The sequence below is a fragment of the Schistocerca gregaria genome, chromosome 2 (genome assembly GCF_023897955.1).
Source record: "Schistocerca gregaria isolate iqSchGreg1 chromosome 2, iqSchGreg1.2, whole genome shotgun sequence".
NCBI classification, from domain to species: Eukaryota; Metazoa; Arthropoda; class Insecta; order Orthoptera; family Acrididae; genus Schistocerca; species Schistocerca gregaria.
In genome coordinates, this window is record NC_064921.1 from 222,326,212 (window position 1) to 222,353,553 (window position 27,342).

The following is a 27,342-nucleotide window of genomic DNA, read 5'->3' on the forward strand; positions in this document are numbered from 1 at the left end:
TCTTCTGGGTTGCCTCCTCGTCTTGTGCGCAATCCCCTTCTTAGCGCCCACGGCAATTGTGGACCCTTTCAACACCTAAAATCCAGCACGGTAGCCAGTCCGTTGTGGTGGGGTCGTCATGTACCCTCTTGGTGGTAGCCCCCTGACCACGCAGGGATCGCACTACAGATGCCAGAGCTGTTTCCTCCCCATGCATGCCAAGGAGTATGTGCCCATCTTGTCTGGGGCACGGGGACTCCGGGCAATGGGATATCGGCCAGGTACCCGTTGCTTTGGCTGGGTGGCGCCCTTGGGGAGAGCCCTCGTTCGGAGTAGGTGGCATCTGGGCGGATGTGGCGCAATGAAGCGCAATAAATCTCAGCAAGCTGGTGGCCGCACTGCCACCAGCGTCTCTAAGCGAGGTAAAATTGAATTCGATGCTGCACAATATGATCCTCAGTCGTTCCCCTCGTTGGCTGCGCCATGGGAGGGACGCAGATCTTTTGCCAAGCAGGAGCCTTATGTACCACAATACCTTGTCTGCAGTAGAAGTGATGGTGACTCCTTTCTTTCGACAAAGCCTATGTTTTTTGTGGAACACCTGGAGGATAAGTTTGGGGAAGTGGCGGGTTTGTCTAAAATGAGGAATGGGTCCATCCTCCTCAAGACGGCCTCCCCAGCCCAGTCACGGGCGTTGCTCTTGTGTGATAAGCTGGGAGATGTCCCTGTTACCGTCACTCCCCACAGTAGCTTAAATATGGTCCAGGGGATTATTTACCATCGCGACCTCTTGTTACAGTCCGATGACGAGCTGAAAGCTGACTTGGAACGACGTGGTGTGCATTTTGTCCGTCGTGTGCACAGAGGACCCAAGACCAACAGGGTGGCCACCGGTGCCTTTATCTTGGCCTTCGAGGGTGCTGTATTGCCTGAGAAGGTCAAGGTAATGGTTTACCGTTGTGACGTCAAGCCATACGTCCCTCCCCCGATGCGGTGCTTCCAGTGCTGGAAGTTTGGGCATATGTCCTCCCGTTGCCCATCCAGTGCCACATGTCGAGATTGCGGACGCCCCTCCCATCCCGATTCTCCATGTGCGCCTCCGCCTGTCTGTGTCAACTGTGGGGAACACCACTCTCCATGCTCGCCGGACTGCCCCGTTCTTCATAAGGAGCGGAAGATTATGGAATTTAAGACCCTGGACCGGCTTACTTATCGCGAGGCAAAACTGAAATTTGAAAGGTTGCATCCTGTCCCTCTTCAAACTTCTTATGCTGCAGCTACGTTATCGTCGCCCTCGCGGGCGGCAGTTGTCGCCTCCTCTGTGCCGCCTTCAGTTGGCCCTCGGGGCCGTCCATCTCTGTCTGCCCCCCTTGTGTCTGGGGGCAAGCCTTCCTCTGTTGCCCCCTTAGCAGTTGGGGGCAAACCCCCTTCTGTCACTCCCCCCGCACATGCTTCAGGAGTGACATCTGCTCCAAAACCAGGGGGCTCGATCCCTCCCCCTCCCCCTTCTCTGCCGGCGTCGTCTCCGCCGGCGTCGTCTCTGCCGGCTCCTCTCTCGCGGAAGGGGTCCCTCGGGGCCCTCCCTTCTTCCGCTTCTTCTGCTACCCCGCCGGATGTCAGCCAGTGGCTGAAGGTTCATCCACCTGCTGGTCGTAGGGCTTCTGCGTCGTCGTCAGCCTCCGACGCTCCTTCAGAGAAACTCTCCCAGCCCTCTAAGCCAAAGGACAGACGCGAGAAGAAGGACCGGAACGTGTCCAAGAAGAAGGACGCTCCGGCAGTTTCAGTACCGCCTGCTGTCAATAGCTCTGGCTCTGGGGATGCGGTGGAGATCCTCGCCTCTGCCGCGGATCTCGCCCTCACGGAACCCTCGGGGACGTCTCCTATGGACACAGCTGACTCTCGCTCGGTGGCGGCCGTTGACTCTGCGGCGCCGTCTGCCTCTTAGTGGACTTAACGCCCTCCCAGTCCCTTCCTGCTTCCATTCTCCAGTGGAATTGTGGCGGTTATTTCCGCCACCTGCCTGAGCTCCGGATGCTTTTGAGTGTTTCCCCTGTTCTGTGCATTGCTCTTCAGGAAACTTGGTTTCCAGCAATGCGGACCCCTGCCCTTCGCGGTTATCGGGGATACTATAAGAACCGCGCTGACTGTCAACGAGCTTCAGGTGGAGTTTGCCTCTTTGTTCACCACTCTGTCTGTAGCTCACCAGTACCCCTTCTGACGCCTTTAGAGGCAGTCGCTGTCAGGATTGAGCTCTCGGCGGCTATTACTGTTTGCTCTGTTTACATTCCTCCGTATGGGCAACTCCCCCGACATGTCTTGGCTGCGCTGCTGGCTCAACTCCCGCCGCCATTGCTGCTTCTGGGCGATTTCAATGCCCACAACCCTCTATGGGGTGGGACTGTCTCCGATGACCGTGGTCGCGCTGTGGAGCATGTGTTGGCTCAGCTCGACCTTAGCCTATTGAACACCGGTGCTCCCACGCATTTCAGTGTGGCCCATGGCTCGTTCTCGGCCATCGATCTCTCTCTTTGCAGCCCCGGACTTCTCCCATCCCTTCACTGGAGAGTGCATCCTGACCTGTGTGGTAGTGACCATTTTCCCATCTATTTGTCACTGCCCCAGTGTCATTCTGCTGGTCGCCTGCCCCGCTGGGCTCTCGACAGGGCTGACTGGCCGGCTTTTACTTCCGCTGCCACCATTGCTTCTCTCCCACAGGGTGACATTGACGAGGTGGTCCGTGTCTTGACCTCGTCAATTATTTCTGCGGCCGAGACTGTCATCCCTCGCTCTTCTGGACTCCCTCGGAGGAAGTCTGTCCCCTGGTGGTCGCCGGAGATTGCTGAGGCTATTCGCGACCGTAGGCGGGCTCTCCAGCGTCATAAGCGGCACCCGTCTCTGGAGACCCTCATCGCCTTTAAGAAGCTCCGTGCCTTGGCCCGTCGTCTTATTGCACGGCGTAAGCAGGAATGCTGGGAGAGGTACATTTCATCCTTGGGCTCCCGTGTCTCCCCGTCGCTCGTGTGGTCCCGCATCCGGCGGATTTATGGATACCAGACCCCTATGGGTGTCCCTGGAATCTCCCTGGATGGCGCTGTCTGCACGGACGCCGCCACCATTGCTGACCACCTTGCCACGCACTTTGCTACGAGCTCTGCGACTGCAACTTACCCTCCTGCCTTTCGCTCTCTAAAGGAGCGCGCCGAGCGGACGCCGTTATCGTTCCACACACGTCGTTCTGAAAAATACAATGCTCCTTTCAGCGAGAGGGAATTCCTTGCTGCCCTCGCCAATTGCCCTGATACAGCGCCAGGACCGGACTGCATCCACGCGCAGATGCTGAAGCATCTCTCCAGGGACTGCCAGAGACACATCCTCACCATCTTTAACCGCATTTGGAGCGAGGGCGTGTTCCCGTCGCAATGGCGAGAGGGTGTTATCGTTCCCATCTTGAAGCCCGGTGCGGACCCTCTGGCGGTGGACGGCTATCGCCCCATTACACTAACCAACGTTTTGTGCAAATTGCTCGAACGTATGGTGGGGCGGCGTTTGTGTTGGGTCCTTGAGTCGCGCGGTCTCCTCGCTCCATCCCAGGGTGGCTTCCGTCAGGGCCGGTCTGCTGCGGACAATTTGGTGCGGCTGGAATCTGCTATCCGTACGGCCTTTTCCCGCCGTCAGCATCTCGTTGCTGTATTTTTTGATCTGCGGAAGGCATATGACACAACATGGAGGCATCACATCCTTGCTACGTTGCGCGAGTGGGGTCTTCGTGGTCAGCTTCCAGCTTTTCTTCAAAACTTTTTATTGCGCCGCTCTTTCCGGGTGCAAGTCGGTGCCGCCTCTAGTTCATCTTATATACAGGAAAATGGGGTCCCGCAGGGCTCGGTATTGAGCGTTTCCTTATTTCTAGTGGCCATTAATGGTCTGGCTGCAGCTGTGGGGTCGTCGGTGTCTCCTTCTTTGTATGCCGACGACTTCTGCATCTCATTTAGCTCAACGACTACGGGAGTCGCCGAACGCAGGCTGCAAGCAGCCGTTCGCAAGGCGGCATCATGGGCTCTGACTCATGGATTTCAGTTCTCTGCGGCCAAGACTCGAGTTATGCACTTCTGCAGGCGTCGGACGGTCCACCCTCATCCGGAACTTTACCTCGACGGTCACCTACTTGAAGTGGTGGACACTAGCCGCTTCTTAGGACTCGTCTTTGATGCCCGGCTCACATGGGTTCCTCATATTACTCAGCTGAAGCAAAAGTGCTGGCAGCACCTCAACGCCCTCCGCTGCCTGAGCCATGCGTCTTGGGGTGCAGATCGCAGCACGCTGTTGCGATTGTACAGAGCCCTCGTGCAGTCCAGGCTTGATTATGGGAGCCTGGCCTATGGGTCTGCATCGCCCTCAGTGTTGACGTTGTTGGACCCCATACACCACTGTGGGGTTCGGCTTGCAACTGGTGCTTTCCGTACGAGCCCCGTGGATAGTCTGCTGGTGGAGGCCGGGGTTCCCCCGCTGCGGATTCGCCGCCACCGACTGCTCGCCGACTATGCTGTCCATGTGCATTGCTCACCGGGCCATCCCAATCATCGCCTGCTTTTCCCTGCCAGGGTCCTCCCTCTGCCCGACCGGCGACCTAGGTCTGGGCTTTCCATTGCTGTCCGTGTCCAGTCCCTGCTGTCGGAACTGGGGTCGTTCCCTCTTCTGCCGCCCTTCCGGGCCTGTGCACCCACGCCTCCCTGGTGTATGACCCGTCCGTCCGTCCGCCTGGACTTGGCACGGGAACCCAAGGACTCGGTTCCGCATGTGGCCCTCCGTCACCGTTTTCTTGCGCTCGTCGCCTCGTTTTCAGGCTGTGAGCCTGTCTACACTGATGGTTCCCTGGTGGATGGTCGTCCTGCCTACGCTTTTGCTCACGCTGCCCATGTTGAACAGCGCTCCTTGCCGGCTGGCTGCAGTATTTTTACTGCAGAGCTGGTGGCCATATTGCGCGCTCTTGAGCATATGCGTTCCTGCTCAGGTACGTCCATCGTCATCTGCAGTGACTCCCTGAGCAGCCTCCAGGCTATCGACCGCTGCTATACCTCTTGTCCTCTGGTATCCTTTATTCAGGAGTCTGTTTTTGCCATTACCCGCTCTGGTCGTTCGGTGGTCTTTGTTTGGACGCCAGGTCACGTTGGCATCCCGGGGAATGAACGTGTCGACAGGCTGGCCAAAGGGGCGGTCGACGCCCCCACTTTGGCGATCGGCCTCCCGGCTCGTGATTTGCAGCTGGCGTTGCGCCGTAAGGTGCTTCAGATGTGGCGTGACGAGTGGCGTAGCCTGACTTCTCCGAATAAACTGCGGGCTGTCAAGGAGACGACCGATGTGTGGCAGTCCTCCCTGCGGGCTTCTCGCAGGGACTCTGTCATCCTGTGTCGGCTCCGCATCGGCCATACCTACCTGACACACGGACATCTTTTGCGTCAGGAGGATCCCCCCCTGTGTCAGTGTGGGTCCCGGTTGACGGTCGCCCACATTTTGTTGGAGTGTCCCTGCCTGCGCATCCTCCGGCAGACTTTTAATCTCCCGGGCACGTTGCCTTTGGTTTTATGCGACGATGCCTCCATGGCTGACGACGTTTTAAATTTTATCCGTGGTAGTCCTTTTTATGGTTCCATTTAGGGGGGACCTGTCCCTTTCCCTTTCTGTGTATCTTGTCCTCGAGTGTCTCATTGGTTGCAGATTTTAATGTGTGTATTCGGATGGTTGACTCTTTCCCAATTTTTGTACCCATGGTCAGTCAACCAGTCTCCGACCCTCTTATTTTCTTCCGTTTCTTTCTGTCCAGTGTTCGTCTGTACTCTTCTTGTCTCTAGTGTTCGCTGACACATTGGTGTTCTTTCAGTGACTGGGGGGAGGGGCGTCTCCTCCCCCCTTGGGGTTTTACCTGTTCCGTAAATTTTGTTTCGCCGGTTTTTTTGGAATGGGGGACTGATGACCTTAGCTGTTTAGTCCCCCCTTAAACATCCCAACAACAACAACAACAACTCCCTTCCCAACCACTGCTTCCCTTCCATGCACCTCCACTCTTATAACTGCCATCTGGTTCCTGTACAAATTGTAAATAGACTTTCGCTCCCTGTATTTTACCCCTGCCACCTTTAGAATTTGAAAGAGAATATTCCAATCAACATTGTCAAAAGCTTTCTCTAAGCCTACAAAGGCTAGAAACATAGGTTTGCTTTTCCTTAATCTTTCTTCTAAGATAAGTCGTAAGGTCAGTATTGCCTCACGTGTTCCAACATTTCTACGGAATGCAAATTGATTTTCCCCGAGGTCGGCTTCTACCAGTTTTTCCATTCGTCTGTAAAGAATTCGTGTTAGTATTTTGCAGCTGTGGCTTATTAAACTGATTGCTGGGTAATTTTCACACCTGTAACACCTGCTTTCTTTGGGATTCTTCTTGAAGTCTGAGGGTATTTCGCCCGTCTCATACATCTTGCTCACCAGATGGTAATAGCCGCTCCTTACGTGCAGTGCGCATGACCTTTGAAGAGGGTTCCTACAATTCTGTATCTAATATTGAAGGTCGAGAAATGCGTCACAAAATCATCTGGTTTAAGCCTTCCTCTCGTCTCCAAAGTAGAGGACTGTGATGGGTTCTGGGAACAATGCTGTTTCGCGCTAGCTCTGCTTTCATTCCCTGTGCGAGACTAGCTGTCTTCATCGCCGTAACCAGCAACTTGCAGAAAACGAAGGTAGCTTTCCAACCCAAGGCGGAAGGCGTCACTCATGCCGAGATGAACCACGATTTGAAGCTGGGTGTACCTAGTGCTTTCATTTATTGTGTGTGGAGCCTCCTTCACGTCTTTAATGTGATAGCCCTCCAAGTGCAGTGGACACGAGCCCTTTTTTGCGAACTGCCTGCTATTTCCCTAAGGAGCCCCATTACCTGCCTAGCACGGGAGCTCTAGATGACCAGTAATCTCACCCTCTGCGCAAATTTGGAACTTTAGGGGTGATGTGCCGCAGCTGTTACGTTGCTTCTGGTTATTACTGACCAGGGAAACTCACTAACACGCCTCCTCCTCTCCCCACTAGATTTAGTGGTAAAATAGCCAAGTGGGCAGCCTGTCAACAACTGAACACAGATCAAGAATGGGAACGGGAAGGTGTGCTGAAATGTGAAAAAAGAAGCGAAACAGATGCAGTGACCGGCCCAAGCTCAAGATGTGCAACATCGAGCGAATTGGGAGAATCACGGCGTCGTGATTGTGTCGTCTCGGTGTTGGACTGGAAAGTGGGAGATGGGTGTTCAAATCTGCCTCGTGCCCCATTATTATTATTATTATTATTATTTTTCACAAAGTTATGAACTTTCCGTCCGGTCATTGAGGTGCCTGTTCTCCTTCCGTTGTCTCGGAAATTGTCATACTATACATTGGTTACAGAATATGAATCGTGTGGCAAGAATATATTACTGTCGCAAGTAAATGTGATAAACAGAGAGGAAGCGAGATGCCGCATAGACCTCTCACAGAAAAGAAAACAACACAGAAACGGGTGTTAACTATGTTACAATAAATGAATTCGAGGCAAAACGGGACGCAAGTCATAACATGTGATACTTGCGTAGAAAGAATAGGAAGTCTGTGCGTCTGGAGGTCACTTCCTTAAACCTCGCTGTTGCAAACGAACACACGACGCAGACATAAATTCTAATGTAGCGCACACACACGTCAATGACCGGACGGATAGTTCATAATTTTGTGAAAAAAATATGGGCACGAGGCAGGTATGAACATGGATCTCCCGCTTTGCAGTCAAACACCGTGACCATATAACCACGACACTGTGGCTATTTAAATTAGCTCGATGTTGCACATTTGAGCTTGGACTGCTTACGGTTACGATTTTGCTTCTTTTTTCACAGTTCAGTATACACTCTTCTGTTTCGATTGTTGAAATGTGTTCAGTTTTTGATCCAATTAAGTTAACCAGTAACTTATAATACTGTGTACCTCAGGTCGTTGTACAGCATTATGTAGTGTTCTTCTACCAGTAATTCACTGTTTAAGCCTTCGACGGTGCAGAATTTTTCTTGCGATTTTTTTCGCTCATCTATGAAAATCGCTAACAATTAACGCAGCTATTTTACGCACGCCCATGTTTGTAAAGAAACTGATTTGAGAGCCAAATGAAGCCGACCACGTCCTTTGGAGAGCGCTGGGAGCGCAAATCACATTACCCAGCATGTCGCGCATGCCATCGGCGCTTTCGTGAGTTCGAATGTCCCGTACGGGTCCATGTCAACGTTAGCTGCCTCGTCCCGTGTGAGGACGGCTTTACCACTGAGCACTTGAACGTTCACGAACCCGCAATACCGGCCGAGAAAACAGGTAGAATACGCAAATGCAAAAGTCCGCGAATCTTTCGGTACCACCGGAAACAACTCTGATTGTTGAAGCTCACTCACTACTGACTTCATATACTCAACACCTAAAACATCACTCTGTCCCACCGAGCGTACTACTCACCTCTTACCCTCGCAAGCAGCTTCACACAATTACGGTACTTTACATCTAGTATTTTCTGCTAGTGAATTTCAGGAGCTGAATGCAGGCGTTTAAGCTGAAAGTTTCCTGCTCTGTGTAACAGCACTAAATGTCGGAATTTTCTTTCTAGCGGGTGTTAAACATCACTGCTGTCATGGGGAAAGTCACAAGTACTTAAGACACCTTAGTAGGCCTCGGTCACAGTCCATTTAGAAGGATTACGGAAAGATTGGCCCGTCATCTCCAGGCCGAACAAAAGCCCCCGTCCCACGGGTACCGAAAACCGGCTATGGCATCGACATTAGAGAACATGAAGAGTACAAGGGACGGGGCTGCAAATAATGTTACAAGCGTATTTACTTAATCTTGCTTTAGTTTCAATCGGCACCTATACATACACTGAATAAACTGGGGAAATAATGACTAGATGTTTGCTTTTGTAGCTGTGCAGCTGGCTACCTGAACGGTGGAGTTGAGTCATGCCGCAGCTGAGCCTGTACCACGCTGAGGCGAGCCCGCCGTGCCGGACCGTCCGTATACTGGCACACACTATCGGTCTCGATCTGCAATTGGTTGATGTGGACATGCTGCAGGAAGAGCACCGTAAGCCAGAATTCGTCAAGGTACAGTTACCCTGCCGTAACATTCGCTTGCTGGCCTCTAATTTTAAATGTAGTCGTCATTTCTTCAGTTAGTTTGTAGCTCTGCAACACTGTCTTCGTACTTACATACCCAGAAGATGTAACTTCTTCAGTAATCTCTACTCTTCAGTGCTCATTTGACTGACGTGGATGTCTTGAAAGATAACTAGGAATCATCCTGTAGCTGGGAGTTGATCACTGCTAATTTGTTACAGGGTTGAAGATTAGGAACGTTAAATTTACAACAGATAGAAATGAAATACCGAAGTTAGTAAAGATAAACCACAGGCAGCAAAAGGTTATCTACTACTTGTACATAAGAGAGGCTGTAGTGACAAGTCGAAGTACATGCAAGGGAGGTAGCAGTAAAGGAAGGACTTAGACTCGGTGGCTGCCTATCCTCCGAATTTTTCAGTTTCTACAATGAGCGAGCAATAAACAAAAGTTCAAGGCGGGATGATACCAGTGACTAATGTTTTGAACGGATAGTCTTTTCCACAAAACAGGCTATTCTTTTATATTTTGGCAATAACATATTCAAATTGAATGGCACAACTGGTGTTGAGAACCTAGGCTGCCGTCCATGCAAATGTCTTAGCAGGTAAACACTATTGTCAATATTTTAAGGACATTGCGTGGTGTCCTAATACAAAACAGTGTTGAGTACACGGCAAGTCTTTAAAATACATAAAGGACCTCAGCAGATAGTTAGCCTTGAGGAGTTTTAAGAGACTTCGTGCAGTAAAGCATATAGCGCTGTCGAAAGGACACCAAAGACCAGATCAGGCCTACAGAAATGCATCACAAAATGTAAACATGTGAAAAATGCCGTTGTACAAGTTCCGACCTCGCAAATAATAGCGTATAATAAAATAATAGCATTATTTGCGCGGCCGTAATATGTACAGCGGCATTTCTTAAACGTTTACATTTTGTGATGCATTTCTGTAGGCTTGATACTGTTTTTGGTGTCCTTTGCACTGCGGTATACAGGTTACTCTACAAGGGCACTGCGCGATATCTTGAAACTCGACAAGGGCAGCTGCCTACTGAGTTCTCTTACGTATTTTAAATGTGACTCCCCCTGAACTCAACACTATTTTGTATCAGGGTGTCATGCAATGTTCTTAAAATATTGACAACGGTGTGTGCCTGCTAAGACGATTCGTGTTCAACACCCATTGTGCCACCCAATCTGAAGATGGGCTTAAATAAGGCGAAACGCGTTATTGGCAGAATGTAAAACAATAAAGCCTGTTTTGCAGTCAACGACTGTTTCTCTCTTCAAAAAGAAACAGAACTTAGTTCAAGGAAAAGAAAAAAACTGGCTGTTGGCACTTTTATTCTATCTTGGAATATCAACTGAAGGAATGAAACATCAAGAAATGTAAGAGAAGAAAGAATGAATGTAAACGAATTAAATTGGTTGATGCTACAGAAATTAGATTAGGAAATGAGAGACTAGCAATGGAAGAGTTTTGATACTTGGTCAAATAAATGATACGTTATGGCAAAAGTAAGGATAAATATGAAAACGAAACGTGAACGATAATCAGTACAAACAAAAGGAGAAAAGAAACTTTTGAAATTTGAAGTTTCGAAAGAATATTGAAGATTAGATGAGCAAAGAGTATCTAACGAAGAGGTACTAAGCCGGCCACGGTGGCCGTGCGGTTCTGGCGCTGCAGTCCGCAACCGCGGGGCTGCTACGGTCGCAGATTCGAATCCTGCCTCGGGCATGGGTGTGTGTGATGTCCTTAGGTTAGTTAGGTTTAAGTAGTTCTAAGTTCTAGGGGACTTATGACCTACGATGTTAAGTCCCATAGTGCTCAGAGCCATTTGAACCTTTTTTTTGAGGAGGTACTAAATCTAATTGGAAAGGAAAGATCAAAATGGTATTATTCGACTAGAAGAAATGGTAGACTGATAGGACACAATCTGAAACACCGAGAAATGTTTAAATTGGTAATGGACGGAACTGTTGGGAGTAAAAACTATAGAGGAAGACAAAGGCTTGACTGCGGTAAGTAGATTGAAATATGTAGGTTGTAGTTTTGTATAGGATGAAGCTCAGTGGAGAACTTTATCAAATGTCTTTGGACTGAAGACAGTTATAGTAAGACGATGACTTACTACTACTACTACTACTACTACTACTAGTAGTAGTAGTAGTAGTAGTAGTAGTAGTAGTAGTAGTAGTAGTAGCACCGCCGCTACTATCTTACACAGATGAAAACGAAGTAAATGCATCAGAGAGAAACCAATATAGATTAAATTAAGCTACATTTTTATTAAGGAACTTATTTTTTTCTCACTATTTGTATCTGACGACATTTTGCTGTAGCTCAATCCGCTTAAATGGAAAAGGAAGATAGAAAGCTCAAGTTTCTAATACGTACGGCAACTGGATATACCTCCTATCTCCTTCTATCCCCTGTCTCTGTCCATCTACCACTTCCCTGTCTTTGTCGATCTCCTGCCTGCCCCCCCCCCTCTCTCTCTGTCCATCACCACCTTTCTGTCCATTTTCTTCTCTCTCTCTCTCTCTCTCTCTCTCTCTCTCTCTCTCTCATTCTCTTTCTTTCTTTCTTCCCCTCCTTCCTTCCCTTCCTCCTTCCCTCCCACCGCTGCCCCCCTGTCTGGTCATCTCATCTTTCCCCCCTCTGTGAGACCTTGAGCATTGTTTATTGTTACTAGAAATTGAGAATCTGTAGTAGTATTCTAATCAAAAACCAATAAACCATAAATTTAACTTCCCTGTTGACTAACAACGTTTCACTATTACATAGTTTATAACGTTTTCCTATTATTAAATTTATTTATTACATATATTAAAAAAGTAGGTAAATAAAAACTTGCACGCGTTCATAGGGAACGTTGTGTCAAATTTCAAAGCAATCAATGAAGAACTTTGGAAGATGAGTGATTTTGAAGAATCTAGCATCTATATCTGTGCTTATACAGAAAATATCGATTTGCTAATCGCAAAACTCCGAAAGTTTTTGACCAAAAGCTTTGAAATTTTCACACAATGTTGCACTGGAATACACATGCGTTTTGTGTCGTATGTACCAGTCTTTGAATTTTTGTAATATATAATTTTTACAAACTTAATAGGGAAACGTTTTCTATCGTTATTTACAAATGTGTTAAAACTTCGGCAATAAGTCGAATTCCTGACAAAGGTAATAAATATAAAACATAACATCTTCGTGAATAAGAAATTGAATTGGTAATTACATTTTACAGATTATCTTACCCGAAAAATCTCTGCAACATGTGTTCTGTGTTTGATGGTTGATTTAGGAGGTAGTTCATTTGCTTTCACATATTTCCGCTAATTGTCCGCCTCCGCAGCTGAGTGACTTGCGCGTCTGACTCCCATGTGGAAATCTTGGGTTCAATTCTGGGTAGTTTCAGGAAAGTTTCGCAGCAGGGAGGATTGGAACGGGGCAAATGAACCTTGCGACGCAACTTCAGGAGTTTCTCAACGAGACGTAGCGGCTCCAATGTCTGGAAAGCTGACTGTGGCTGACGTAGCAGTGTGCTGACTCATTGCTTCCTCCGCACTTTCTCAAGTGACGCCGTAAGGTGGAGTAGGATGACAGGCGCTCTGAAGGCATCGCATCGTTCTCAGCGGATGATAGCCGAGTTACTTTACAATCATATATCCACTCATTAATGCTGTTTAGCGTAATATTATGAGCGACGCAACAAACACGAAGAAAGCTTACATACACTGGCAAGCCTTTCAGCATCTTTTCAAAAACTAGGTATATTAACAACAGATTGACAATATTCTCTCTCCCCTGTGAATCATTTCATTAGTAATTCTTCTGGACTGGAAAAAAGAGTAGTTTTTACACATGTAACACAAGGAATGAAAGTGTCTTCAATTATACAGAACCTGACTTACGTAGAAAAGGCCAAATTTTTATACACTCTGAGAAAAAAGACTCGACACAAAGGAATTATCCACGTGGGACGGAAATTGGTAGATGCAGACAAATGATTACAGTTTCAGAAAATTTTGAAGATTTATTCAAAGGAAAGAGCTTCACAGACTAAGTAAATAACGCATTGGTCCACCTCTAGCCCTTACGCAAGCAGTTATTCAGCTTGGCATTGATAGTTATCGGACGTCCTGAGAGACATTGTGCCAATTTATTTCCAATTGGCGTGTCAGATTGTCGAAATAAAAGGCTGGTTGGAGGGCCTTGCCCACAATTCTTCGAACTTTCTCAATGGAGATTTTGCTGGCCAAGATAGGGTTTGGCAAACACGAAGACAAGCATTACATACATTCGCTGTCTGCTGAAATGTAACCCAGGACGGATTGCCATGAAGACCAACAAGTTGGACCGTAGAGTATCGTCAGTGTATCGCTATAGCGTAAGGGTGTCGCGGATGACAGCTAAATGGAACCTGCTATGAAAAGAAAGGGCTCCCCACACCATCACTCCTGGTTGTCAAACCATATGGTGGGCGACAGCCAAGTTGGTATTCCATTGCTGTTCGGGGCATCTCCTGAACGTCCTTCCTAGTCATTGGAGCTCAGAAGCGTGGATCATGGCCGAAAATTCTACTCCAGTCAACTAGATACTAGGCCGAAGACATGTCTGGAGGAGCTCTGAACAGTGCTGGGATATCAACCCGTCTGTCGCCCGCCATACGACCCGACAACCAGGATTGGTGGTCAGGGGTGCTATTTCTTTGCATCTTCGGTGGTCATCCGCGGCAACCTCACAGCACATCAGTACGTAGGCAAAACTCTACGCCCCCTTCTGTTGCCCTTCATATTTCAGCAAGATACTGCCCGCTCTCACACGAACAGTGTTTCTCCTGCTTGTTCTCGTGCTTCCCTGACCCTGCATTGTCCAGCAAGGTCGCTGGATCTCTCCCCAGTTGAGAATGTGCGGAGCATTATGTGTAGGGCCCGTCAATCATCTCGAGACTGACGACCTAACGCCATATCCCCCAGAGAGACATCCAACAACTCTGTCAATACCAAGCCGAATAGTTGGTTGCGTAGGGGCCAGAGATGGACCAATGCATTATTGACTTGGTCAGTTTGTGAAGCTCTCTTGAATATATCGTCCAGTTTTTCTGAACCTGTAATTATTTATCTGTACATGTACATCACATCTATCGATTTCCGTCCCATTTGGATAATTCCCTCGTGGTGCGACTTCTTTGTATTAAAGTGTGTATTACCAGCTCCCTAGCGAATTAAGTTTCCATTAAGACCTTCTCTCTCATCCTAGCTACATACCAGATTCTAGCAAATATGTTTGCACTTATTGCAAAGCTGTTTAACTAAATACGCCATAACCAGTAGTAACAATTTACGTGATCACTTATTAGTTTATCTAACGGCGGTATATTTGTGTTATATCAAAATACAATACAAACGATTTGTGTTCAGTAAACTGTATGACGCTCTTGTTCTGTGATGAAATAGTTGCATCACATATATAAACGTCTCACCATACTTCGCTTGCTTTCTTTTATAATCGCAAGGCGCTTTTCAGTTTAGCAATACGCACAGCTGGTTAAAGGCTCGCAATGTATGGATAAAGTGAAGGGGCCTGATGATGAAAATTTGAAGGGAAGTTAGACTGAAACTGGGGAAATGAACATCATAGATGACGTACACGTAGCCTTAAGAAACTAAATAGTGAGGGCAGCAGAGGATCACAAAGGTACAACTACATGGCCTAGTAAAATCCTTCGATGAAATAGGAGGTATTGAACTGAACAGCCGGCCGGTGTGGCCCAGCGGTTCTAGGCGCTTCAGTCTGGAACCGCGCGACCGCTACGGTCACAGGTTCGAATCCTGCCTCGGGCATGGATGTATGTGATGTCCTTTGGTTAGTTCGGTTCAAGTAGCTCTAAGTTCTAGGGGACTGATGACCTCAGATTTTAAGTCCCATAGTGCTCAGAGCCATTTGAACCGTTTTTTTGAACTGAACAGATGAATGGAGAATATATAAAAACACAGAAAATTAAGCAGATGGGAGGGATTGTAGATGTCCAAAAAATGACAAATTCAAAATGGCTAAGCAGGAATGCTGTAGAAGTAGGCATTGCTAGGGGAAAAAATGTGACACACAGGAGGAGTTGAAGCTACCTTTGGAGAAAGGACTCAGCTGCACAGACAAGTTAGTAAGAACAGTGGGCAACGGAGTGAAAGCTGCAAGATGAAAAGAACATACTGTGTAACAGAGCTACACAACTGAGACGAACTTGAAGGCAATGTTATAAAAAGAGGAAAGGAGGTAGGTGAAGATTAGATGGAGAATATGAGAGTGCGAGAATAATTTGAAAAAGCACTGAGAGACGTGAGTCTAAACAAAGCGCCCGGAGTAGACGACATTCCCTCAGAATTGGGAGAGCCAGCCGTGACAAAATTGTTGCACCCCGTGTGAAAGACATGAGACAGACGAAATACTCTTAGACTTCAAGAATATTGTTACATCAGTTCGAAAGAAAACAGGTGCTGATAGGATGTGTACTACGGAACTATGTTTAACAAGTCGTGGTTGGAAAATACTGACATGAATTATTTACAGAAGAATGGAAAACTGGTAGAAGTCGACCTCGGGGAAGATCAGTTGGGGTTCCATAAAAATGTAAGAAGAAGCGAGGCAATATAAACATGAAACTTAAAGAAGATAGGTTGATGTAAGGCAAACTTACATTTATAGTATTTGTAAATTTATGAGAGAGCTTTTGACAGTGTTGGCGGGACTACACTCTTTGAAAATTGGAAAGTAGCAGGGATAAAATACAACCTGCACAGAAACCAGATAGCACTTAGGAGTCGACGTACGTGAAAGGTAAGCACTGGTTGAGGAGGGAGTGAGACAGGATATCTCCAGAGTTATTCAGTCTTTACACTGAGCAAGCAGTAAAGGAAATGATGGGAAAATCCGGAAAGGGAACTAAAGTTGACAGAGAAGAAGAAAAAACTTTGAGGTTTGTTGACACTCAGTCTATCAGGGGTAGTAGAGTTTAGAGCAGCAACTGAAGGGAATGCAGCGTGTGTTGAAAAGAGGTGGTAGATTACTTAGTAAGACACTAATAGTAGTAGATGTATTTTGCCATGTGGGCAGTTTATGGCCCGTGTGAAGAGGGTGTAAAATGAAGGATAGCAATATCAAGAAACGCACTTCTGGTACACAGGAATTTATTAACAACTGATATGAGTTAGGAAGTCTTTTCTTCGGGTATTTGTCCTTGCGCGAAGTGAAACGTGGATGATAAGTAGTTCACATCAGAAAAGAGTAACAGCTTTTGAAACGTAGTGTTACAGTCGGATGCTGCATATTATATGGGTGGGTAGAATAAATGGAGGTACTGAATCGAATTGAGGGAAAAAAAATGGATGGGTAGAATAAATGGAGGTACTGAATCGAACTGAGGGAAAAAAATTATGTGTTACAGACGGATGCTGCATATTATATGGGTGGGTAGAATAAATGGAGGTACTGAATCGAATTGAGGGAAAAAATTATGGCACTCCTCGACTAAAAGAAGGGACCGGTTGATAGGTCACTTCCTATGACATCAAGGAATAATTAATTTGTCAGTGGAGGGTAGTGTAAGGAATAAAGGAAATGCAGGCATGAGTAAGCAGGTTCAAATGAGTGTAGGTAGCAGTAGTTACGTAAATACCAAAGGCCGGCACAGAACAGACTACAGTCGAGATACCGTAAGAAAATCCCTGTCAGCTTTCAACTGCGAAGCGCTAACGGCTTACACGGAAACAATAGCCATCTACAGAGCTGTGACAACATTGAGGCGTTGCCACAGAGACCTTTACAAACACTGTCTTTACATGGCGTCTCCAAAACCGAGTTTCATAAACAGATTCCTCAATACCTTTTCTGGTTGGTCCTGTAAGTATTCCAAAATAGATTATGGAAATATTTTTCTAGCTACCGATCTTCCACTTCCGCAGTCGGCTTTCGCTGTCAAGTAAACCCACAACCGTTTTTGAATTGTGCATGGGCTGTCAAGTTAGGTCTTGTTTTTTTTTAAAAAAAAGTCAGCTAATAAGGATGGAGTGACATTTTGCACAGTGAAGAAGTAGAAGTGTTAGACTGAGCATGAAGCTGTCTACTTCTAATATTTAAATGAAGAGAGATACCGATTGCACTGACTAAATCATATACCGGAACAACTGCTTTCCCGACGCCATTCTTGACTGGGCTCGCAAATCCGCTTCAGGCCTTAAAATGTAAACATGACAGTGAAAAACTGTTTGCGAAATCTAGTTTTCGTCTTCCGAAAGATGTGTCACATGTAAACGTAGAAAAATCGCGTTACGTTGTTGGTTGAGTTGGACATGCGAAGGATTCGCGCCCATCCCACTGCAACTGTCGGGGATCAACTTAAGCCGAGTCAACTATAGCGTGGAGAGCTGCATCAAACCATTCTTCGGAGTGGAAACCACAACAAGATCAACAACAATCATTGAAACTATGGCACTTTTTTTTTTTTCTCTGAGGTAAATTGTAATTTGAGGGGTATTAACTTTCAACATGGTGTAACCTCTCTCAATATTTTCAGTCTATCATTACAGATTCGGTATTCACATTCTGTTTGCATCTTTCAGATTCCCCGCCCTCTGTTTGGTTATAATATATGCAAGCAAAATAAACTATAAGCTCAAGCGTAATACGACAAGTTAAAAAAACTCTGTAAATCCAATTACGGGGTCCCCTAGTAATTCATGTCCATTGCTGGTTGTTGGTGGAAATTTCGACGAGATTTGTGACTTCCTGGTTAATGAAACAGTTGTACACTCTCATGATCAACAAAATTTTATAGTCACTACCATTGTCAAAGTAATGATGTAACAACGAATTAATACAGCTTCTATACCACACTGATATATTTGGTAGCCATCATACATTATCATGTATGGTGATGCTGGCAGAAAGTTCCAGCACACCACAAAAGCAGGCGCATCGCCAGCTATTGTTACTTTTCTGTTGTGCGACATAAAACCAACTGCTGAATTTTCGTAGTGTGTGTACAACATCCGCAGTTACGTACTGCCGTAACTAAACTAATTCCACAGAACTAGTAATTATTACACACTACCAATAATCATTACATTTAAGTTTCCGCAAGGCTTTGTCACTCTATCGTATTTATTGCACTGTTTTATTGTCCAGAATTTTTTATGCTCTTCATGACGTTACGTTTTAGATTTTTACCCACTCAGACAGATAAGTGATTGTCTTTGCAGTCTCTGCACGAACAAAAAGAAATAATTTTAAAAAATCTCAAATTGATATTCCATTCAACTCTTCAGCTGTACGTAATTCAGCCAGTAAATAGCTTAGTAGGGTTGACGAAAAATGTATAAGCTGGGTTGCATAGTGAACATTCAGACTCTGAGAAATGTATGGTTATTTTAAGAGGCTGAAGCAGCTTGCAACATTGTAGGGTACAAAGGAGACAACACCGGCTACAAGCAATATAGTGAAGTAGTTAATATTTGAGTTTATAAGTAAATGTTGAAGTAACAGTCTGTACATTTTTGATGACATCTCTGCGACAACTGCACTAAAGAGCCTAAGAAACTAGTACACCTGCCTAACATCGTGTAGGACCCCCGCGAGCACACATAAGTTCAGAAACACGACGTGGCATGGACTAGATTGTCTGAAGTAGTCACCAAGAGTCCTGCTGGGCTGTCCATAAATCCGTAAGAGTACGAGGGGATGGAGATCTCTTCGAAACAGTACGTTGCTCAATAATGTTCATCTTTGGGGAGTTTGGTGGCCAGCGGAAGTGCTTAAACTGAGGAAAGTGTTCCTGGAGCCACTCTGTAGCAATTCGGGACGTGTGAAGTGTCTCTTTGTCGTGCAGGAATTTGCTAAAGTCCGTCGGAATGCACAATGGTCATCAATGGACACAGGTAATCAGGTAGGATGCTTACATACTTGTCACCTGTCAGTGGTGCCTAGACGTATCAGGGGCCCCGTATCACTCCAATGCACACGCCCCACACCATTAGAGCCTCCACCAGCTCAAACAGCCCCCTGCTGACACGCAGATTGTCTCCATACCCGTACACGTTCCTGCGCTCGATACAATTTGAAACCACACTCGTCCAACCAGGCAACAAGTTTCCAGTCATCAACAGTCCAATGTCGGTGCTGACGGGCCCAGGCGAAGCGAAAAGCTTTGTGCCACGCAGTCACCAACGGTACACGAGTGGGCCTTCGGCTCCGAAAGCCCATAGAGATGTTTCGTTAAATGGTTCGCACGCTGTCAGTTGATGGCTGAGCACTGAAATCTGCAGAAATTTGCGGGGTTGCACTTCTGTCACGTTGAACGATTTTAAATCTATGTTGGCCCCGTTCTTTCAGGATTTTTTTCCGGCCGCAGCGATGTCGGAGATTTGATGTTTTAAGGATTTCTGATATTCACAGTACGCTCGTGAAATGGTCGTAAGGAAAAATCCTCACTTCATCGCTACCTTGGAGATGCTGTCTCTTCCCGCTTGTGCGTAGACTATAATACCACGTTCAAACGCACTTAGTTCTTGATAACCTGCCATTGTAGCAGCAGTAACCGATCTAACAACTGCGCCAGACACTTGTCTTATGTAGGCGTTTGCGACCGCAGCGCCGAATTCTGCGTCTTTACATCTCTCTGTATTTGAATATGCATGCTGATAAGTTTCTTTGGCGCTACAGCGTATAATGTGCTTGAAAGCAGGTATTCTGTGTTTTTACCACATGTTAAGATTTTTTTTATAGCTCCACAATGGAGCGTAGGAATGAATGACTTCCTCTGAGCGATCTGTATTTCGTCACTTCTATATTCTCAAATGCTTTGCGGACTGTACATAGGTCATCCGACTTTCATAGCTATAAACCGTTTAGTGAATTTTTTTTGGTGGTTTCCGTCGGCAGTTTTCCAGTGCGGTACTTCCAGCAAGTCAGGCGACTGTATATACTAAAACATACGATGTAACTTGTCTCGTTTCTGGATGTTTCCACCAGTTGTCATTCTTGCCTACTAAACAATGCGACACGCCGTAGTAATGTAGTAGGGACTGTGACTGCAATGTCGAGTTCAGTACGCTGCCTGCTGTGTGAGAAAAGAAGCGAGATTGATTCCCGTACACCTCTCCCCTCACCCCTCCCCAGCATCACCAAGCTATTTAGTGTGCATATAGTAATGTGATACCGCATTATTGTATCAGTAACGTTTACTGCCAATGGGCAATCACGAATATACTCGTACAGTCTTGGTTCAGGAAGAATTATAAAATAATGTAGACTATCACTAAAATAAGGAAATTTGCACCAGATAACACAAGAAAGGTTGGAACCAGGAAGTAAAATGCCTTGCAGGAGTGGAATATGGCAACTCTGACTTCTACACCCTCGGGACTGAAAGCGTTGCCTAACAGGCTCATTGCGTTTCTCCAGGCTGAATAACAAGATTTTAATGGTATTTTAGAATCTTCCTGGATTGTATCTGACGGTGAAAAACATAAAGAAAGTAAGGGATGTTAAGTCAGATTCCTAAAAAGATCTGTCATTCTCAAAATCCCCAAGAAATAGCTACACCCATATAAAAGCGAAGGAATCTTTCTTCTTAGAAGATACTAGACAATACTTCGATCTTCCACAGACGCAAACACACAAAAGTCATCGATGAGTGACAAAAGGAATAACAGAAATGGAAGCGATGAATAAAGATGCTGCAAAGGACGGAACATCACGAGCCTAAGGAGGACTGTATCTGTGAACTATGGAAGAAACCTTGCTCCAAATATCATTTAGTGAGGTGTGTAAACAGAATTCAACCACTAAGCACATTAACAAAAGACTGGTGAAAGTGTTTCTCAAATGTAAGTGTACACGTTGTTCAATAAAGTTAGTCTTATAGTTTCGTGTAGCAGAAAATATTGCTTTTTCTGCATTCTTGTCTGTTAGTCTCGTCGAGAAAGAAAATAAAGGAAAAATTCATTTCGCAAATTTTTATAGAGTGGTAGTGGGGGGGGGGGGGAGGGTGAGATGGGGGTTGTAATGAATAACATACTACAAATCCTGTTCGATTGGGCGTTATCGTGGGGGTGGTGGGGAATTTAAAGGTCACTTTCTAATGTTTACTTTGACTATCCAGAAAAACTTCGGCTTCCAGCAAAAATGTTCTTCAGTACAAAATTAATCAGCAATAAATTTTTTACAACAACGAAAGATGACCGAAATGATAATTAAATCACAACCCTAAGCTGTTGACAGGCGTTGATGTACATCAACGGGGACAGTTGAAAATGTGTGCCCCCAGCGGGACTCGAACCCGGGACTTACTGCTTACATGGCTGACGCTCTATCCATCTGAGCCACCGAGGGCACAAGATAGTGCGACTGCAGGGATTTATCCCTTGCACGATCCCTGTGAGACCCACATTCCCAACTTAATGTCACGTACCACATTACTCGCGGCAGACAATCTTAACAGAGTTCCGTAAGAGTTCGGGCAATGCGTATGCATGTGCGAAAGAACAGATCTTCATAAAAAGATTACTGACGTCTGAAGTTATCGATTGTGAAAATTAGTATGCTACAGTTGAGGCAGCATTACACCGTAGCTTTGGTTTTTGACCATAGAGAGAATTTGAGCACCTCCCCCCCCCCCCCCCCCCCTCCCACCCACCACCATCTCTATTGATAAGGTTACTCGCTACTTTAATTTCAACTGCTTCCTTCCTAAAACCCCTCAACTGCTGGAAGTGCATGCCAAAACGCCTTTGTTTTGTTATATTACATGGGATGAGCGGTGCCCAAGAATGTTCTGCAAAAGCACATTTGCTCGGTTGTTGTATGCGTGTGCTGCGTATGCTCAACACAGCGCTCCTCTACAGTCCTGACAGTCTGAAAACTACGAGTATATGACACGCCACTACTGCAAGGAATAAGATAGACAAACGCCTTACACAAACAAAGATCATCCTTTAAGAGATCCAAAAGAACCCTTATCTTAGATGCTGGTCGAAAAAAGCGTTTCACATCATTTTTCCGCAAAATACGAACAGTCATGTTGGAAATGCTTCCACTGTAAACAAAAAGGCCGTATATTTTCGTGCCACATCGGTATTAATATTTCACAATGCACATTTGGTCGGTAGTGCAACCCACATCTGATCTACCTTTCACTATAACCATTCGGCCGAAAGCTGACCTCAGGAAGGGCTAACACAGCTGACAAACTCTCAGGGTCTGAGAATATGTGGACCATGTGAACCAGGGTATAAAGCACGCTCCTCACACTGAGTTGGATGACAAATACCAGCCAGTAGGTAAGTCAGCGTGAGAAGGCTTCCCATATACGGCGTGTCCCAACGTACCATCAAACATTCGTTAGACGAATATTCGAGTGGAGTGAATCCAGGCGTCTAAATAATCTTTCAAATTCTCACTGCCACCGCTTTTCCAAACTGTTACACCCAGAGAACGCAATTAATTCTTTAATAGGGTTATTTTGCGCTTAGATGTGGTGCACACATTTAGGACTTGTTGTTAACCCATTTAATGGTTAAAATGGCTCTGAGCACTATTGGACTTCTGAGGTCATCAGTCCCCTAGAACTTAGAACTACTTAACCTAACTAACCTAAGGACATCACACACTTACATGCCCGAGGCAGGATTTGAACCTGCGACCGTAAAGTTCGTGCGGTTCCAGACTGTAGCCCCTAGAAACTCGGCCGGCTAACCCATTTAATAATAAACATGTATTTCATACCTATAAAAACAATGTAATGTGCAATTTTCTACGTCCCCTGTAACATGGAAAAAATTAGTCATATAGAAAGAAATGAATTGAAACTTTTTCTAAGAAATTTAATATTGTTTAATTTTCAGCGAGAAACATTTTCCCTAGATGCTGCGGGCTTGTGACATTAAAGAAAAACCTTAAAGAGTGACCTTTAAACGCCACCTCAACAGCCCCGCTCACATCCTCACGGTCAGGATTTTAGTAGTTGTTCACGACACTCCTCCCTCCCTCCCTGGTCAAACACTGTACAAAAAATTGCAACTAAATAAATTTTTCCCCCAATCGACATTTTTTGGCCTTCGCTGACTGTGCTACGTAACAGAGACCGACCTTGCCGTTTTCATGAGAGGTGGAGTGACATTGCTTTGCTTAGCACCTAAAGCTACTGAACGGGTGTAGGTAGATACGTATAAATTATGGAGATTTTTGGCTGAAATCTGCATATTTGCTGTTCGTATGGAATGCTGCTTGTTCTGCCTCAGTGGGTTTGGTTTCAGCTTCAACCGCTTGTAATACTTGTTCAACACATACAGGCTCTCTGTCAAAATTTCTTCTATCTTAGCAGGCGCCATTCGCAAAAGTGACTGGGAAAGGGCGAAATGGTAGTGGTACGAGAAGTGTGCCAAACAACATACTGTTAGGTGACAGGAGTTACGTAGATGTAGAGTTTGGAATGTTTAGCCTCTACAAAGACGTCATCGATATATACTAATTTGCGGGACAAGGTCTGGCAGCTCATGAGCCAGATGGTTGAACACAGGAGAAAGAACAGATGCAGGCCCATCATCCTGTTCGCAAAACTATGTATGTGGTCGGAGTGAACTTGGAGCAGGTAATTATTAGAAACAGTGTCCAGCAAGGTAATAATCTTTGTCCAGGAAACACCCTTGATAAGGTTCATTAAGTCCCTGTAACCAGATTTTGTAAAATGTGCCCAGATATAGGAACATAGCAGTACTTTTTTCTTTTCAAACGCAGTTTCCAAAACGATGGTTAAGGTGCGTGTGTAATCCACCTTATTTCGCTAGGATTAGTGCTTCAATGGCCGGAGCTATTTTATTCAGGATTATTCACTCAAGTAATGCAACAGGCAGGAGTGCAGCTGGTCTGAAGTGTCGTTGGAGGCGTGGGTGTTTTTCCAGTTTCCGGAGAGACTGTTGGTAGTCCAGATGACTCAAATATGAAACAGAAAGGAAGTAAGTCAGCATTTAATGGCAGATCCGCAGTATCTGAGTAGCTCCTGGTACATTCCGTCGAAGACGGCAGCCAGTAGATTGTAGTAGTTTGGTGGCGGAGATTATACTCTTGTAATCTTGAACCACGCAGCTACGCCTTTAGTTTACTTAGTCCTAGAGCACGTACTAAATCATTTAAATATGCTTAATGAATGTGGAGATAACTCACTTGTGCAGTAGTATAAAGGATCATCATTTGTGATTTCTTCAATACTACTTACTTCACTGTCACTCCAAATTTGACCTGGAGCTCTTGAGGGTACTGGAAAGCTGTCAGAATGCTGCACTGGCATTCTCGCTGAAGGAAGATCTGAGTAAACAATGTACCTCTTCGATTTTTGTTTGTAAAACCCTGAATTTCTTCTAGACAGTAATAACCAGTAATGTCGTTCTTGGGCTCTCTCCACACCATGGGCACAGCGAACAACGCCACATTCTTTTTAACTTTCCACCACTGAATTAGTTTGCAGTAACATGTAGCACAGAAATGTGGTGCCCATTCTTTAACTTGGTCTCCTGCCTCTGCTCGAAAGTAATGTTTATTCGCTTTCTTTATGATAGTTGAGATTTTCTTCCTATTTCTGACAAAGGTGAACTTCCCACAGATATAGCAGAATTAGTCCGGCTTATATCGACATCCACGACTACTTGGCATTTATGAAAACTTAAAAATACCTCGTCATTAATACATCTGTACTACATTAAAACTAGAGAAACCTGATATGTATAAGCAAGTGGTCAATTTACCTCCCGCACCAGGCTAAGTCAGTTTAAACACAGGAGCTTATAAGTTCAACTGTGTTCAGAAATATGACCAGAGGCGGTTACCTGTCAGCCAAAACATCCACTCATTAAGATTGACACAAATTATGGCTAACACAACTGTAGTAAACTTGATGCACCTGCCTCTGGGAAGCGTGAAGGTTTACTGCCGAGGCAGAGACCGACTGTTGAAGTTAGTTAATGAGCTATTGGAAGTGGCCTAAATGATGTAGGTGTGGCGGGATAACCCAATGACGTCTGATTCTTCCCACCTGCTGTTGAACAAGAAATTATAACGTTCCATCATTACTGGATGCAGCAACATAATCATATTTCTCTGTAACGTCCCTGTGTGTGCCATGAATTATATATAAGAATAACAAGTATCCCTGTCAGCGTATTTGAATTTCCCATGGTAAACTAGTTTAGAAGCACACATATTAATATCAGAAACAGAACACTTGTCGGACAGTGTGAAGGGTCCAGGTTTCATGAACGGTCACAAACCGGCGCAAAAAGTCTTGTGAATTGCGATTAAGCATAGTCAGATATTGTGTAGAAATATTGTCTTTATGCGCTTTTGGTTGACTGGGCAATTGCAGCACCCAACTCTCGCAGTTTCTTCACAGCCAATTCTCTTTGCAGTCACTCAATTGAGATCCGTATAGTTTCAGCAATCTCACGAATTATTATTCGGTTGTCCTACATTACCATATCAAAGATTTTGTCAATAACTGCGTTTGGTGTGGCCTCATTTGACAGCTAGTGTGTGGTTCATCCTTGATGCTTGTCCAACCACTCTTAAATTCATTAATCCCAAAGTAAATGGTCTTCAGTGCTGGTGCATAATCCGCGTGACTTAATCCAATTCGGTTTTTATTTCCGTGGGAGCCCAGTCGTTCAAACGACAATGTTTAATAACAGCATGAAACTCGGTTTTCTCCATTTTCAATCACAGTCAACACACTGACCAATTCAGACGGCAGCCAACAATGAACTGTATGCTGTATGTTGTTGAAATTCTTAATACGATCCTGGGTATAATCAAGCTTACCTATCATAAAGGTGTAACAAAAATATTCCATTCTTCCATGAAAAGTTACCGACTCAGCACACCATCCTCCTACACACTCTCAGTTCAGACTGGTATGAGTCTTGTCAGTTTCTATCAGGAGTTGAAGATATCTATTACTAGCACAGATTATTTTGACAAATTATCAAATACATGATTCACTTACATAGGCTTCGTTTTGCAAACAGTATAGATACTTTCATTTATTTTTATTTGTTTCCTTCCATTCATTTGTGTTCTAATTAGTGGAGCTTTTTTAACTTTGTTAGAATGAAAGGTGTTAGGTTATATTACGTTTCAAAAGGATCATTGTAAGATAGGATTTGTTGGTATTCAGACAAATGGTTAGCATAACTGCCTTCGCTGCTGAGGACTCAGATTAAACTCTAGTTGCCTCCTCAGTTTTTTCTGGGGTAGGGAGCTCTGGAACAGGGTCCACTCAGCCTTTGTGAGGCCAAATAAGGAACTGCTTGAATAAAGAAGCTGTGGCGCCATATGACTCATCTACTGCCAGTAATAGTTGGAGGAACAGACAATATGGTGATAACATGTCCTAAGATCATAGATCGCTCCTGCTGCTGCTTTGTAGGCAGCAGCCAGCCAGTTGGAGCATGTCTAAGGCCTAATTCGTGAGTGGTGTTTACGTTTTTGTTGGTGTTCCTCAACTTTTCAGTTATGCAATTAAATTAGTTATTAAGAAGAAGCCTGTTCATATTACATCAAATTATTTGCTCTCTTATTTTTCTTGTGTCCCTAATTCGAAAATTTCTTCAGCTGTTTGAGTTACTTTTCTTGAACTTATATATGTTCTTTTCCTTATGGTCTTTCATTTTTGAAGTTGGGCTAGATTAAGCGTTTATGCTGTAATAATTGTTGGTTGTTTATCAAATTCAAATTATACTTCATTAGATTCTTTACATTCTGATGCTCAAACTGTTTCATATGAAGTTAGATTGGCTTTGATTTTATTACCCCCAAATGTTTTAATTGGTAGTTTTAATATACAGGGTGTCCCAGCTATCTTGTCCACCTAAAATATCTCTGTAACAATAACAGCTATTGGAAAAAGACTTTCACCGGTATCAATGTAGGGCTGGGGCCCATGATTGTACATATTTGGAAACATTCTAAAACGAAAGCATATGTGTTTTTTTAACACAAACTTATGTTTTTTAAATGGACCTCCTATATTTTTTCCTTCAGCAATCCATAGCATGACAAAGCACATACACAATGGCGTTGATTGCATCACAATATTCCCATTACATCGCGAGATGTTGAGACGCGAAGTTGACGCTTGAAACACCCGACATG

At 45.2% G+C, this 27,342-nt stretch overlaps 1 protein-coding gene across 1 annotated transcript in view; it reads left to right on the top strand.

Moving 5' to 3' along the window:
• The window catches only part of LOC126336722 (glutathione S-transferase 1-1-like), an 89,478-nt gene that overhangs the window by 13,959 nt on the left and 48,177 nt on the right, over window positions 1–27,342 (top strand). The window contains exon 2 of the mRNA XM_050000705.1: window positions 8,948–9,127. Coding sequence (XP_049856662.1) covers window positions 8,984–9,127 — 144 coding nt within the window. The 5' untranslated portion in view covers window positions 8,948–8,983. The remainder of the gene's footprint in view (window positions 1–8,947; window positions 9,128–27,342) is intronic.